This window comes from Carassius gibelio, chromosome B15 (genome assembly GCF_023724105.1).
Source record: "Carassius gibelio isolate Cgi1373 ecotype wild population from Czech Republic chromosome B15, carGib1.2-hapl.c, whole genome shotgun sequence".
NCBI lineage: Eukaryota > Metazoa > Chordata > Actinopteri > Cypriniformes > Cyprinidae > Carassius > Carassius gibelio.
This window is the reverse complement of record NC_068410.1, coordinates 1,398,284-1,414,976: the sequence shown is the minus strand read 5'-3', so window position 1 is coordinate 1,414,976 and position 16,693 is coordinate 1,398,284. Positions and strand designations below refer to the sequence as shown.

General features: G+C 40.5%; 3 protein-coding genes across 5 annotated transcripts in view; all 3 read left to right on the top strand.

The window, feature by feature from the left end:
* The first annotated feature begins 313 nt into the window (after nt 1-313).
* On the top strand, nt 314-7,370 carry LOC127972293 (WD repeat-containing protein 20-like). The gene is made up of 4 exons (XM_052575707.1): nt 314-806; nt 1,529-1,711; nt 2,728-4,059; nt 4,472-7,370. The coding sequence occupies exons 1-4, from the start codon at nt 474-476 to the stop codon at nt 4,529-4,531; spliced, it is 1,908 nt and encodes a 635-aa protein (XP_052431667.1). The 5' UTR covers nt 314-473; the 3' UTR covers nt 4,532-7,370.
* A 1,119-nt stretch (nt 7,371-8,489) lies between these two features.
* On the top strand, nt 8,490-11,748 carry LOC127972306 (histone H3.3A). Of its 2 annotated transcripts, none has more exons than XM_052575729.1 (4): nt 8,490-8,650; nt 9,931-10,074; nt 10,146-10,299; nt 10,627-11,748. In XM_052575729.1, the coding sequence occupies exons 2-4, from the start codon at nt 9,947-9,949 to the stop codon at nt 10,753-10,755; spliced, it is 411 nt and encodes a 136-aa protein (XP_052431689.1). In that variant the 5' UTR covers nt 8,490-8,650; nt 9,931-9,946; the 3' UTR covers nt 10,756-11,748. The 2 variants fall into 2 exon arrangements, with proteins under 2 accessions (XP_052431689.1, XP_052431690.1); XM_052575730.1 differs by having other exon boundaries at nt 8,521-8,595.
* A 4,422-nt stretch (nt 11,749-16,170) lies between these two features.
* Nucleotides 16,171-16,693, top strand: part of LOC127972304 (eukaryotic translation initiation factor 3 subunit K) — a 4,043-nt gene continuing 3,520 nt past the window's right edge. Inside the window, exons 1-2 of one of the 2 annotated variants that reach the window (XM_052575727.1) lie at nt 16,171-16,362; nt 16,621-16,693. The exon at nt 16,621-16,693 is cut by the window's right edge and continues 26 nt beyond it. In XM_052575727.1, coding sequence (XP_052431687.1) covers nt 16,301-16,362; nt 16,621-16,693 — 135 coding nt within the window. In that variant the 5' untranslated portion in view covers nt 16,171-16,300. The remainder of the gene's footprint in view (nt 16,363-16,620) is intronic. The other variant, XM_052575726.1, reaches the window with a different exon arrangement.

Here is a 16,693-nt window from a genome sequence, read left to right as displayed (position 1 = left end):
AGTGTTCAGCAAACATTCAAAAGTAACATTCTCATAACAGAGTGATCAAATGTAACATTCCCTTAATATTTTCTCTGACTTATAAACGTATATCACATGATCACATAACCAAGAAAACCGTTTTTAAAACATTTAGGTTCTTATAACATTCATAATGTTTTCATAATTCTCCCTGAACGCTAGTAACACGTTCTGAGATGTGTGTGAGTGCGGTGTATGACTGAAGGAGTCTGCTCTGCACGTGATGCTGATGATGCTGCTGCGATCACGGTGTGTTTGGAGCATCCTCCTCCTCCTCCTCTTCCTCTTCCTCCTCCCGGTCGAGCGCTCGTCGGTTCAGATGCCTCCCGCTGCTCCGGTTGGACTCCTCGCGCGAGTCGTGTCGCGCTGCTCCCATTTCGCTTGTAGTTTTCCGCATTATTTCCAGGTCAGAGGCGCGCGCTTCCTGAGCGGCGCGTGCGCGTGGACTGAAGATGGCCGCAGATGGAGGCGCTCTGAAGGATATCAATGAGATTAAATCACAGTTCCGGACCCGCGAGGGATTCTACAAGCTGCTCACCCTCTCGGACTCTCAGCAGCGGGCCGGGCTTCCGCGGGGCCCCTCGGCGGGCGTCACGGGCGGCGGCGCCGGTGTGGGTCTGGTGCAGGGGCCCGGAGCCGCCGGTAACTCCTCCCCGGGCTTCCTGCCGCCGGTGCGGGTGTCGATGGTGAAGCTGAAGCCCGAGGACCCCAGCGAGGAATCGGAGCGAGTGTGCTTCAACATCGGCAGAGAACTGTACTTCTACACCTACACGAACATCAAGAAGGTACGAGCCACTCTCGATCTGATGCGGGATTCGATCTGAATGACAGATTCGGTTCGACTGCGGATCCGAGGGCTTTGTTTACATTCGCGGATGGCGTACATTACCCAGCTAACAAAAATATGTTTTGAAAACGTTTAGATCACCTTGTGAAAACGTTACCTGAACGTTCAAACCAAACCTCCAGATTAAAAATATTATATATATACAGTACACTGGACTATTGCATGCAGGTCAAACTAGTAAAAGATGCTTAAACCAGCAGCTTGTTCAGACAGACTGGTCTCTACTAGGGTGATCTGGCTCCAAAGGTATTCTAAAGCTAATGTAAAACACCTTTCCAGATCACAGTGCTAGTAATGTAAAGGTCATTGGTTCTATTCCCAGGAAATTGCATCGATTTAAACACACACTTTAAATGCAGAGTAAGTCACTTTGGATAAAAGCATCTGCCAAATGCACAAATATAAATCCATGTGACCGTCAAGAATGGCAGAAACATTTCAAATGCACTCTTAGCCATTGAAGTGTTGGGATTTTATTTAATTTCTGAATCACAGACTCTGTTTTATGTACATGAAAACAGAAAAAAAATTCACATTTGAACAAATTTTAACTAACAAAATTTCAGACTAGAGTCACTGTTTAAATGCTTTTGTATGTGTATGCATGTGTATCTTTGTGTTTGTGTGTGTGTGTGTGTGTGTGTGTGTGTGTGTGTGCAGGCAGTGGATCTCAGTAAGCCCATAGACAAGCGCATCTATAAGGGAACTCAGCCCACCTGTCATGACTTTAACCAGTATTCGGCCACGGCTGACAGCGTGGCTCTGATCGTGGGATTCTCTGCAGGACAGGTGCAGTACCTCGACCCCATCAAGAAGGAGACCAGCAAGCTCTTCAACGAGGAGGTGAGCAGAAGAGCGTGACTCATGCACATTTACACCTCATGAAAACATCTGCATCAGATGATCAGTGAACCGGATCACAGTCAGTTGTTCATCTGGATCAGAATGATTGGTTTTGCTATTCAGGATCAGCAAAACTGGATTGGATCTCTCTGATCCAGATGCACAATTTTTCAGATGTACAAATCTGGATTACTAGTGCCCTACGGAGTCCCTAAAGGGACATGCTGATGAGAAAAAATAAGATGGGGGTGTTTTGCATTGCATTTACTCAAATACCTACCTACCATTCTTATTTTGTGTTGTGTTTTCTCATTGTGTTATATGTTGTTTTTCACTTGTGCTCAGTGTTGGGAAAGTTACTTTTAAAAGTAACGCATTCACCAAAAGTGAAGTGAATGCTCCTCAGGATGATGGAAAAAATAGATTTCTCAACACTATTCAGCAGTAATAATATTATATACAAATGTGCCATTTTTTTATTATTAGTATGTTTGAATTGGATCATCGAAGGTCAGTAGCAAAGACATTAGTTAATAAAATGGGATTAAATACATAAATCAGGTTTGTATAGTATTCTGAGTTTTGTATTTCACTGTTTTTATTGATTTTGAGAAACACTGAATGTGTTTCTGAGTAAACACATGTTGATGTTTAGTCTAGAACTACAGTGAGATCATGTTCACACACAACATTCTGTCGCCATGGCAACGCCAGAGCTGTCACTCAACACATGGAAACAAAGTAACTACTGTTACTTATTTTTTTTTAAAGTCACTAACATTTATTCTTAACTTAAAAAGTAATGCTATACTTTACTAGTTACTTAAAAAAAGTAATCTGATTACGTAACTTGCGTTACTGTTTGTGATTAGATTGTCATGTTTGTTTATTATACTGATGTTCTTCTTTTCAATCGTGTCGTTATTGCAAAGCAACTTTGAGCACTGGAACGGTGCTATAAAAATAAAACATTATTATTATTATTATTATTATTATTATTATTATTCTCTCCCCAGAGGCTGATAGACAAATCAAAGGTGACATGTCTCAAGTGGCTTCCGAAGTCGGAGAACCTCTTCCTGGCGTCTCACGCGAGCGGTCACCTCTACCTCTATAACGTGGAGCACCCGTGTGGCACCACCGCGCCGCAGTACTGTCTGCTCCGTCAAGGCGAGGGCTTCGCAGTTTACTCCTGCAAGACCAAGACGCCCCGTAACCCGCTGCTCCGCTGGGCGGTCGGCGAGGGAGGGCTGAACGAATTCGCCTTCTCGCCCGACGGCGTTCACGTGGCCTGTGTCGGTCAAGATGGCTGCCTGCGCGTTTTTCACTTCGACTCGATGGAGCTTCAAGGCGTGATGAAGAGCTACTTCGGCGGGCTTCTCTGCGTCTCCTGGAGCCCCGATGGGAAGTATCTCGCCACCGGTGGAGAAGACGATTTAGTGACGGTTTGGTCGTTCGCAGAGAGTCGTGTCGTCGCGCGCGGACACGGGCATAAGTCATGGGTCAACGTCGTCGCGTTCGACCCGTTCACAACGAAACTGGAGGATGAGGAGCCGATGGAGCTCAGCGGCAGCGAGGAGGATTTCCAGCAGGGGGCGCTGCACTTCGGCCGCGTGCGAACTAGCAGCACGCTCTCGCGACTTTCACGGCACAGCTCCAAAGGCGGCGCTTCGTCTGTGACGTACCGCTTCGGATCAGTCGGGCAAGACACGCAATTCTGTTTGTGGGATCTGACGGACGACATTCTGTATCCGCGGCTTCCGCTCTCCCGCGCGATTACGAACACCTTCGGCCCTACGATCCCGAGCGGAAGCAGCATAGTCGAAGGTCACCACCATCCCTCCAACCCTCATCAGACGTCAACGCTGCCGCTGCCTTTGCCTCGCTCGCTGTCGCGCTCCAATTCCCTTCCACATCCCGCCGTCACAAACACCTCCAAAAGCCAGGGGGCGACAGAGAGCACCGTTACTAGCAGCGTTGGAGTAGGAGGAGGAGGAGCAATCACTCCGTTTAGCATCGGACGCTTCGCAACGCTTTCTCTACAAGAACGCAAAACGGACAAATCCGGGGTGGGAGGGGAAAAGGAGCACAAGCGCTACCACAGCCTCGGGAACATCAGCAAAAGCAACGATAAGATTAACGTGGCGCCGCGCAGCTCCCGGCTAGATGGCGCTAAAGTGCTAGGAACCACACTGTGTCCGCGGATGAACGAGGTGCCACTGCTGGAGCCGCTGGTGTGCAAGAAGATCGCCCACGAGCGGCTGACCGTGCTGGTCTTCATGAACGACTGCATCATCACGGCGTGTCAGGAAGGACTCATCTGCACTTGGGCCAGACCTGGGAAAGCGGTGAGTCGAGATTTATACACAAAGCATTCAGATTGGTTTAATTCCGATGCGCTAAATGCATGTCAAAATAAACTTTTAAGTGGTCTTGATTACTGAATTATTTATCCATTCGATTTTTCCCATTTGGGAAGCCTTGGTGGATTGAAAAAACAAGCTACACTTAAATTTGTTTAAATAATTTTAAAAAAGCAATTGGTGTGCGATTTAGTTTCAAACAAATTTCACTCACAAACTGATAGTGAATTTAGAAAAAAAATACATCATATGTGTAATGCATTTAGCAGACACTTTTATCCAACGTGACTTACACTGCATTCAGGCTATACATTTATTTTACCAGTATGTGGTTCATCATCCCTTTATCACTGCTCACAGTTTAACTGGTGCTTTTTCTCGTCTGTGTTTCCACTAGCATGCGTCTCAGCCGCTGTCAGCACAGAATGGAAACTCTCCGAGTGGGACGGTGGTATAGCCCAAGCCTCATTCCCGTGTCTGCATCCGGAGCATCACAGCATCACCATTCACCCACCCACTTAATCCTTACCAAAACACACACTTAAGTTGCACATGAACGCAAAAACACACCCTGGGACCATGATGCACCTCTGCGACGCACCTCAGCTCTCTCCTGCAGACAGACTGTGAGACTCTTCTGTGCAGAAACTCTGCTGGCTTCTCTTCTAGAAGAGATTACTGCAAAAGCCACGGCCATTTAATTTCCTATTTATTTATTTGATCATCTAGACTTTTACTGTACATATTCAGACTACTCTATAACGGCAGAGGATGTATATTGAAACGATTAACTCAAATTAATATATGAAGATCCTATATTGTACATAGTGACAGATGCATTGAATGTGGATTGACGAGTTCTTCTTCTAGTGTGCTAGTGCTTTATTATTGGCGAACTGGCTGAGAAAGTGCAACCTTTGCTTTGGCATCTGGCCTGAACTGAGAGTTACGTGCATTTGATCAGCCACTAGACTCGAGTTTCCTGCTTCATAGATTACAGATGCTAATAGAGAGGTGAGGTTAGTGTTGTCTAGAAATAGTGTCGAATGGTAGGCCGGGTATATGAACCATAAAAAAAGTGAAATTTTATATATATACTAAGTTTTTGGTAAGCGAACAACGTCAACGCTGAATGAAAACGGATGTTTGCGGCATTCTCATGTGACTGTTTAGAGCTAGACCGAAGTAGAAGCGGATCTCTTCAAATTTGCCTTGTGGATCGCAAGACTGTGGAAGCCCATTTCTGCCATGGAATAGAAAATAAAAATGGTTATTGCTGCTTTTTATCTAACAATTTTCTGGCAATTATGTAAAAAAAAAAAAAAAAAACGATTTGTGACATATAAAGAAATATTCTGTGGAGGAAACAAAAAACGATCATTGTAAATCATTATTACAAAAGTCAGAATTTCAAAATTGCGAGATATAAACTCAGAATTTAGAAAAAAAAGTAAAAATTGTGAGATGAACGCAAAAGTCAAAGTTGTGACACTTAGAGTTCAGAAAAAAAGTTAACATTTTGATCATTTTTAATCATGATTAAAAAAAAAGTCAAAATTCCGAAAAAAGTCAATGTTGCGTGATATAAACTCACAATTGCGGAAAAAAAATGTCTAGATATAAACACACAATTGTAAAAAAGTATAAATTGCGAGATATAAACCCAGATTTGTGAAAAAATTAAAAAAATTGCTAGATATAAAATCTGAATTCTGAAAAAAGTTAAAATTGCGAGATGAACCCAGAATTGCAAAAAAAGTCAAAGTTGTGACAAACTTAGAATTCAGAAAAAATATATAAACACAGATTTGTGAAAAATGGATAAGTTACATATTAAATCAGAATTCCTGAGAAAAAGATACAATTGTGAGATGATGTGACCTCAGGAAAGAAAAGTCAATTCTGAGAATAAAAGTAGCAATGACCTTTTTTCAAATGTTTTATTCTGTGACAGAAATAAGCTTCTATACCAGTCAGATGTAATGGAAGGAAGAAACTTCTCTGTCGTTTGAGCAACACATTTAACTATTGTAGCATGGAGTAGGCACTATTCCTTACACCTGCTATGCCTCTTGCAAAATTTTGCACATTTACAGGTTGATTTCTCGCTGGAGGGACCATTTTCAAGGGTCGGGATCACTGAGAGCCAATGTGAAGGGTGTTTTTAGGGTCAGTTTGATTCTTGCCATAAAGTGCAAAACTGCATTAAGAAACATTCCTGTCGAGAGGAAAACAAAATCATTGTATATCACATATACTGTCAGTCATACTTTTCAAATTGTAAAATTCACCAAAACCAGTTTCTCAAGGCAGATTTGCAAATGTTTTTTTTTTTTTTTGTGTGTGTTCTTTTGTGATCCTGACAGTAAACGAACACCGTAAGGATGGATTGTTTTCTCGCTAGCTGCTATTTAAAGCATCCAAATATAGAAACCAACAGCATTCAGATTGTTGGAGAAGTTTGTGATGAACCACAATTGAGGATATTGAGTCTTTCTAGAAGTCTGCCAGAGATAACACTACATAAATAAGTCTTTGGGGTCATTGGTCAATGTTTTGAATGTGGTAAACTGGGCTACTTTAGTGATCCTGACATGGACGAGGCAGAACTTTGCTTGTATTTTAGACCAAGCCAGTGAACTCGTATACGATCATTCCCACAGAAGTACAGAACACTACTTGATAAAAACAGTATTTTAGCCCTGACGGTATGTATGCTTAACACTTGGTTCTCATTTTTTATGTCTTTTTGTAACTTTGTGTTTTTTTTGTTGGCTTGTTTTTTTTTAATCTCTGATATTTCGGGATTTATGTTTTGTATGACTATAGCATTGTGTTTGTCTTTGCTGTTAACTGGAGAAATGCAAATGGACCAATTAGTGGATGTTTTGTGTATTTTTATTGTGCAGTTTTTAAACTACTGCTTCCATCCATTAGGGGATTTGTTTTTTTTTTACTTGTTTTCTTTTCTCTCATGTTTTTTTTTTTTTTTTTTTTTTTGCAAATGCATTCAGTTCTAAAGGATGTTTTGTCTTACTGTAGGGTGTGTATCCTAACAGATGACGGCACCCATCTGCCTACACTGAACTGTAAGAGCGTCATCGGCGTATGAAAATGGATGATTTTGGTGTAACCTCCATTCCTCCACACTGCTTTACTTTAAAATCGATTATCTTCCACTGCATGTGTTTTCATTTATCACACGGTTATATGCCCGAGTCTGGTTATATGGCTAACAATATCACAATATCAAGTTTGTATATGGGAATCTGTTATTAAAACCTCAAATACTCATGCATCGCATTTTTATTCACTTATATCACTAAACAAATTTAAAGGAAAAGTTCATCCAAAAATTAAAAATGTGCTCATCTTCAGGTTATCTGAGATCAGGATGGGTTTGTTTCTTCATCAGGTTTGTAGAAATGTAGCACTGCATCAGTGTCTCATCAATGGATGCTCTGCAGTGAATGGGTGCCGTCAGAATGAGAGTCCAAACAGCTGATAAAAACATCACAATAATCTACAAGTAATCCACAGCACTCCAGTTAACATCTGGAAAACTTATTCCAGTTAGGGCTAAAGACCAACTATTAACCTCAGTTTACACAACACTAGATCTACATGAGGAAGATGACACCAAACGATCTGATTCAGAAATTAATAACATTTGTGTCCTTAAGGCGAGAGACTACAGGCAAAACCCTTTTTTTCATGCACTTGTCAAACAAATTTAAGATCTTGCTCTCATAACATGTCTTGGTTTACATCCAAAATACACATTCAAGTGTTTACTTTGTTAACACTACGCAACATTTTATTATATTAATTTGAATAAAAATACATTAATATTTTATTTAAATACATTACATTAAATAATAAAAAAACTATTTTGATAACATCGATTAAATGAATATATATAGAAAGATTTAAAAAATAAATAACAATTGGTAGCATTGCGCTTTCAAGCCGTTGACTTTCAAGCGCGAGGTTGCTGGTTCGATTCCCCGGGAACATATTAAAGGTAAAAATTTATAGCCTGAATGCACTTTTGATAAAAGCATCTGCTAAATGCATATATTTAATTTAAATAACAATACAGTGCTATAGTGTGTCGAATAAAACATGTATTGTAATAGCAACTAAATATTTTCCAAATAAAATGTTACACGTATTTATTATATTATATTTAGAGGTCTGTGGAAACTAAACGATCGAAAAGCCCTGCTGAATATGATGATCAAAGTACATTTACATTACATTTATTCATTTAGCAGACGCTTTTATCCAAAGCGACTTACAGATGGAAAAAAAGTACCATAATATAACATCTCTGTATCTCCACACTATCAGGATATCAGTGGCGGATGAACAGTGTTGTTATTTCAGTATTGTGTGATTATTTCAACAGATTTAGAGGGTTTTTCGAACATGTTGAAGCGCGCTTTGGCAGGCTGCCGCGCGTTGCATTGTGGGAGTCGTTGATTGGCGCACTTCCGCTCCCATTGTGCGCGAGAGACGGTAAATAACACTGAAGCTCCACTCTAAACATTATTTAAACACAACTTATACCAAGGTAAGGCCGTCACGGCAGAAAAAAAATATATAAATGTGTTATTTAATTGTTATTTTAGACAGAAATGTCGTGTTTTGTGTGAATTCGCGTCGGTTTGAGCGAGTTTGTGTTTATAGCAGTACAATCCTGAGGCGCTTCATCCGCGCGAGCTGCAAAATCACCCAAAATAAACGGATGTTTCACAAACGCCGAAAAACACCATAAACGCCTCCGTTCCTGGTTTAAACTTCTGATATCGCATCCCTAGAGTGTTTTCTTTGTTGTCCGAGTGCAACTGGTGAGAACAGTGGAGTGATTCGCAGCGAAATTGTCGAAGTTTTATCGTTAGTTCGTTTCTTTTCTCGTTCAGTTATCTGTGCGAGTCAAACAGGCGCCATGATGTTCACAGATGAGGGGCGGGGCTTACGCAGACCGTCGGGTTCGTTTCCTGTTCTCCGATTGGTCGGCTCATGAATATTTTTATTAAGAGGCTGGTTTTTTAAGCATGATTGACGTGTTAAACTGTTTGACGTTTTCAAACTGTTTTTTCTCGGAAACATTATCCATCAACTATAGTTTTTTGACTGTTTCAGTATAACATTATATTATTAGAATTTAGTTTTTTTGAAGCAAGGGTTTTTCAGACTGCTCCCGTGGTAAATTTAGAGGAAAAGTGTAACCAATAAGAAAGATATAAAACAGATTAACTATACAAATAAATGTAACTAAAATGTATAATATATCAGTTAGTGTGTGTATATATATATATATATATATATATATATATATATATATATATATATATATATATATATATATATATATATATATATATACATAAAAATCACATTAGGTATATTTAAATGGGGATAATAAAAATTTTCAAATATGTTGATCTCTTTTATTTGTTTTAATTATTCATTTTTATTTTTATTTAAATTGCATTTATACAATTTACTTATTTTAATGAAATGCATTTATTTAAATAATCATTTTTTTGTTTATTAGCTATTTAAATAATTTTTTTAAATTAACTAAGTAGGTTTTATATGTGTGTGAGTGCGTGTGTATTGATTAAAAATAAACAGAACAGTGAGAATAGAAAACATTTGCAAAAGAAAGTTTTTATAGATTATAAAATGCATTTTCACTGTATTATTTGACATGTATTTGACACTGTTATTTTTTTACTTTATTATTTGATACTTGGGGTCGGACTAACAGAGTGCAGTGTGAATGTGTGAACAGTGCAGTATTTTCTGTGCGTGTGTGTAATGTTGTGTGTGTGTGTCTGTTTTGAGGTGAGTGTGTGTCAGAATGGCCCGTACAAAGCAGACCGCCCGTAAATCCACCGGAGGAAAAGCTCCTCGTAAGCAGCTGGCGACTAAAGCGGCCCGTAAGAGTGCGCCCTCTACTGGAGGAGTCAAGAAGCCCCATCGCTACAGGTACTGAGCCGCGGCTCGTGTTGGGTGTGGAGCCGCGGGGCGAGCGCTGACCGCTCTGTGTGTGTCTGTAGGCCCGGGACCGTGGCTCTGCGTGAGATCCGCCGCTACCAGAAGTCCACCGAGCTGCTGATCCGCAAGCTTCCCTTCCAGCGTCTGGTGCGTGAGATCGCTCAGGACTTCAAGACCGACCTGCGCTTCCAGAGCGCCGCCATCGGAGCCCTGCAGGTCAGACACAGCTTCACACTCCTCCAGAAGATCTCTGTGTGTTCGGCACAAATCCTGCAACTGCTTTTCATTATTAGATGTTTTCTGTGTTAAAGTGTAATTTAATTCTGTGATGCTCCGCTGTATTTTCAGCATCATTCCTCCAGTCTTCAGTGTCACATGATCTTCAGAAATCAGAATAATATGATGATTTACTGCTCAAGAAACATTTCTGATTATTATCAATGTTGAACACTGTCGTGCTGCACAATATTTGTGTGGAGACCGTGCCACTGAACTCCTCTCAGGTCATGTGACGTGTGTGTGTGTGTGTGTGTGTGTGTGCAGGAGGCCAGCGAGGCGTATCTGGTGGGTCTGTTTGAGGACACTAACCTGTGTGCCATCCATGCCAAGCGTGTCACCATCATGCCCAAAGACATCCAGCTGGCGCGCCGCATCCGTGGAGAACGAGCCTGAGCTCTCCCTCTCTTTGTTTGTCTCTCTCTTGCTGTTTGTTGGTAGTTTTAGAGTCCAGTCCTGGTGGAGTGAGTGATGTCTCTTTGTTTTTTGGCTACAGACTTTTAGGGTACTTCCTGTTTGCATGTACCAGCCCATGACTGATCAGCCCCACACACACACACACACACAGTCTGTGAAGTGATCATGAGTGAAGGTTAACGAAGGCGGTCAGGGCTGATGTCTGCATTCAGGGCTTTGCATCTCTCATGCAGGGTGCTAAAACAGCTCTGACCCATCCCAGAATTCCCTGCACTGTCCATCACGAGCGTGTGTGTGTGTGTGTGTGTGTGTGAGGCTGTCGATCAGTAAGGGGTTTGTATATGAGCATCTCTCCAACAAATGTTTATTATTGCAATATCAAGAATTACTTTTAATAATTATTGATGTCTGTTTCTTTTTTTAATGCATCCTTATAAGCTTGTTTCATAGATCTAGAGCATATTTTTGAAGGTGGAGATTCTTATAAAGACAGTTTTACATCACAAATCATGTTTGTTTTCTAGAGGATGAGTTTGGGTTCAGTCTCAGGCGTGTGAAGAACACGATTAATCGCATAAACGACTCGTTCATTTTGGGTCTTTTGAATCTGGACAGACTGACTTGTTAATTTAAATTGAGTAAATAAATATATATTGGCTTGATACTGTTTTTGAGTTTCGCCACGAGAATTTCCTTCATTACAGAATTCAGTTTTCTTCAGTTCTCTTCAGTGTGTCACGACTCCTCAGGCAGACATGGAAACATCATTATTATTGAATCCTGCTTGATTTGTGGGTGTTTTTCTTTCTCCTTTATTCAGAGTTTGACTACAGAACATTCAGGTGTTTAAATAAACTGATCTTTGTCATTTGAAATGTCTCCTAATTGCGTAATAAATAGATGTCACACACTTTTGTGGGTTGTCTTTCACTGTGATGTTAAAATAAATTACATTCAACTCTTGTTAAAGAACCGTGTTACGTTTCATTTATTGCCTTTTTTTTAAATTACTAAAGCACTTTATTTCTTGAATGAAAGAAGCTTTACAAATAAATTATTAATTAGATATATTAGTTTATTAGACATAATTGTGTTACATTTGAATAGTAGACTGGTACAGAATAGTCCCAGAAAACCAAATTTCAACAAAACTCAACAATCAACAAAAATGTAGATGCAAATAAAATAATACTAATCTACGTGATTAAAAAACAACAACAACTAAACCTTAAATATTGTTTAATATTCTAGTAAGGTACTGAAATCATTTACAGAGTGTCTGTTTACATTAAGTGAAGTTAATTTATTTTAAGAGGAAAGAAGAGACCCCTACTTACTTTTTTATTTTGTTTATTAACATTTTCTAATGTTTCTGCCCAATACTCTTCGGAAAAAGTGTTAATTGAGGTTCTATATAGAACCATATGGTTCGCGATCCCGCTCCGAACTCCCGAACTGACTCAAATGAATCGCGAACCCCAAACTGATTCAAATGATTCGCGAACCCGCTCCGAACTCCCGAACTGATTCAAATAATTCGCTGTCCCTAAACTGACTCAAATGATTCGCGATCCCGCTCCGAACTCCCGAACTGACTCAAATGATTCGCGATCCCAAACTGACTCAAATGATTCGCGATCCCGCTGTGAACTCCCAAACTCACTCAAATGATTCGCGATCCCGCTCCGAACTCCCGAACTGAATCAAATGATTCGCGATCCCAAACTGACTCAAATGATTCGCGATCCCGCTCCGAACTGTGCTTCAGAAGCTCTTGCAGCAGCTCAACACTGGTTTTCTCTGAGGTGGTCGGATCACATCAGATTGTGGTTAATCTTGCAGATCATGACTTATATCTACTCTTCCTCTCCCTGCAGTTTGGTAATATAAAGATTCCTCCTTTGAACTCCCACCTCTTCTGTGGGTTTTATTGTTCTGGGTCTGAATTTGGGCTCCTGGGGTCTCAAAAAAGAAACATTTTCAATCACCAAGGTGAAGGTATGACAACACCAGTGTTGTGCTAGTTACTAAGAAATATGCAATACTGTTAAAAGTAACTTTTTAGTTATTATTTTAAAGAACTTTCTTTAATGTTCTCATTAATGCGCTTTTATGCGTTATGGTCTATACAGACACAAAGTAAAACAGAAAGTAATTTTTAAACACTATTTTGATTAAGTCAGACCAGCACAAACTGAATATTGTATATCACAAGGATTTCTGAAATAAATAACAAAACACCTGAATAATATATTCAGAATCAAAAACTAAAGTGGCTTCTGCATCATAAAAGCTGTTGTGTTGAGCCCTTAAACATGTTCCTTTCACAGCTTAAGTATGAAAACTATCAACAATGGACAACATAACACAGAACTTTTTGAAATAAATAAATGAAAGCAATCTGAATTATTCAGAATCAATTTCGAGAAACATATACATACATACATATACATATATATAAATGCTGTTTAAGGAGCTGACTGAAAGCCGGCGACTCCACAGTAGAGACAGGCTGCATGTTTTCAACGATGTTTCACCTGTATGAGAAAAACATACAGAGAATCACTTAAGACACTTTGCTGTAGACCCATTCCACATAATAATATTCATTAAAACTGTATGTTAACACGCAGGAGCTTGCTGCATGAATCCGTGAGCAGGCTACAGTTTACAAATCCATGGGAACGGATTGCGAAAGTGCGCGCGCAGATTATGAATTCGAGGGTACGGTTTACAAAATCTGAGGATAGGACATTCGAACCAGAAAGACGCATCTTACATTAAATAAAACATAAAATGTTTTTGTCTTTATGCTCAACTAAAGTGAAATAATGAGTATATTTCTGATGACTCGCCATGACTGCCGCACATATACTTGAATAAACGGAGACACGCCCACAGTGCGTCTTCGTGTTTACAGTGGTTGGCATTCACCAATCCTACAATGCGTCGCTGCTACAAACGTTTTTGTAATGTCTGGGAATCCAGAATGCGCATGCATCAACAGAAACATTTATTACCTGAACCGTTTTTTATTAACTGAACCGTTTTTTCTACGTGTCATTTATAGCAAGCCATATTACAGATGATATTACAGATGCTTTGTCAGAAGCGCGTGCCGAACCGTGTGTGGTGAACCGAACGGTTTGGTTTTTTTATTTCAGCGAACTGTGCCATCCCTATTACCTCAATAATCAATCAATTACAGGCCTAAAACAATCATGCCCGAGCAGACGGATATTAGTACATCTCATCACACCGGCACCCGCGTCTAAATCAGTTGTATGGTCTGGTTTTCAGTCTAAAACAGTTGTGTCAAGTATAATGTCTCATCTGTTTCGGGAGGTGCGCGCGCAGTCAGCGGAGGCTCGCACCTTTTTTTCTCAGATTTTGAAAAATCTTTCGCGATTGACTTAAAATGCTTCCAAGATCGACTTGTCGACCGCGATCAACGGGTTGGTGACTCCAGATATAGTGACCAACTTTTTTTGAGCAAGCATTGATTATGCGTGACACAGTCTCAATTTGTGGGAGGCATGTATTGGGTTTCAAACGCTGTGTGCGCACGCGCTACGCGGGACGGGTGGTCACCCTACCTGGCACACCCGTCTAGAGTGTGTCCACATTTGTGTGTGTGTCCATGTACATGCTGAATCGACAGGTAAAAAAAAAAAGCCTCAAGTCCAAATATTCATTTATCACCAATTAACTGTTTGACAAACACTTCCTGCTTCGATGTCCAGATCTGAATTTTAAAAAATCTCAAACATGCTCCGAAGTCCCGATCTGAATCAACCGAGTCGCGAACAGGCTCCGAAGTGCCGATCTGAATCAACCGAGTCGCGAACAGGCTCCGAAGTGCTGATCTGAATCAACCGAGTCGCGAACAGGCTCCGAAGTGCCGATCTGAATCAACCGAGTCGCGAACAGGCTCCGAAGTGCCGATCTGAATCAACCGAGTCGCGAACAGGCTCCGAAGTGCCGATCTGAATCAACCGAGTCGCGAACAGGCTCCGAAGTGCCGATCTGAATCAACCGAGTCGCGAACAGGCTCCGAAGTGCCGATCTGAATCAACCGAGTCGCGAACAGGCTCCGAAGTGCCGATCTGAATCAACCGAGTCGCGAACAGGCTCCGAAGTGCCGATCTGAATCAACCGAGTCGCGAACAGGCTCCGAAGTGCCGATCTGAATCAACCGAGTCGCGAACAGGCTCCGAAGTGCCGATCTGAATCAACCGAGTCGCGAACAGGCTCCGAAGTGCCGATCTGAATCAACCGAGTCGCGAACAGGCTCCGAAGTGCCGATCTGAATCAACCGAGTCGCGAACAGGCTCCGAAGCGCCGATCTGAATCAACCGAGTCTCATACCGGTATGTTATTGTACCGTTGTACTCGGTTTTCATATTATTCACTTTACTTTAAGTTGTACTACATATACTTTTTAATAAAACATATCACTTTTACTATATTTCTACTGTGTGCTGTATCATATGTTCATTTTAACTGGATCCATAGCTTATCAGTTACATGTTATTTCATCACGAGTTCATCTGTAGGCTATTGCTATCAAAATGAAAAGCATACTACAAGTGTGTCACTTTTTGATTTGTATTTACTTGTTTTATTAAATTTTTCCAACGATAGTAAATTATTAGTGTTTAAAGATGTATTATTTAGGTTTTATCCCAATATTTCAAAGGGAATGAGCTGTGTTCTGACCTGAGACACAAGAAAGAGAGAGAAAAAAGAAAGAAAAATGTTGGGATTGAACACAGAGAAAGTAATAAAACAACTACATATCATATGATGTCCATTCAAATTACATTACATGAATTTGTCACAGTTATACTAAATTCACAGATTCGTAAACCGAAAAAAATCTACGAAATCTACAAGTGAGACAAATGTGAGCTTTAATTTTCCAAACCTAACTAAATAACTGGAGGCAAATTTATTTTATTTTTTTAACTGCACGTAGATCAGAAAACCTCTGAAATCGGTTCAGTAAAAACCGCAGCTCCCCCGTTTACTTTCATTTGTTTTAAGGCAGTCTTGCCCTCACTAACATGGCGGACGTGATGACGTATCGCGGCAACGGCTCAAAGCGGCCAATGAGGCGTCTAGATATTTATTTATTTATTTATTTATTTATTTATTTTATTGTCAAATACAATTGTTACAGTTTGTCTGATCATATCTTCATAACGAATAAACGTAAAAGTAAAAAAAATAAAATAAAATAAAATACATAACAGCCAGTAGATAAAGCTGAAATACATATCATATAACAAATTAAACACAAACATAATTATATGTCTATGGTGAGAACAACACGATGCAATAAGTCCACCAACACACACGGCGGCGCTCCAGAATCACGTCACCAGCGCGCGCGCCCGACGACGTCACGTCCTCTGCCGCCTCCACGCGCCGTGGTTCCGCTCGCGAGGATCCGAGTGTCTGGAAAATAAACGCAAATATTAACACTTACCGTTAAAATATATTAAACAAAACACCCAGAATCATGGCGACGACATTCGAGCAGATGAGAGCGAACGTCGGCAAACTTCTGCGGGGCATCGACAGGTGATCAATAACTGATGAACATAATAAAACACATACTAGAGCCCGTCCACATTAACTAGCTAGAATCAGAGTAGCATGTTTGTCTCGCAGTTTTTACTCTTATATATCACAGATCTGAGTTTTGATCTACACTAGTCATCAGTGTGATTATCAGATGAGTGAGGAGGAGCTAGTTGATGATGATGGTCATTAATGAGTGGATCTGATGATTACAGGTATAATAATAATAACGATGATGATCATTATTGATGATTACAGGTATAACCCGGAGAATCTGTCCACGCTGGAGCGATACGTGGACACACAGGCCAGAGAAAACACCTACGACCTG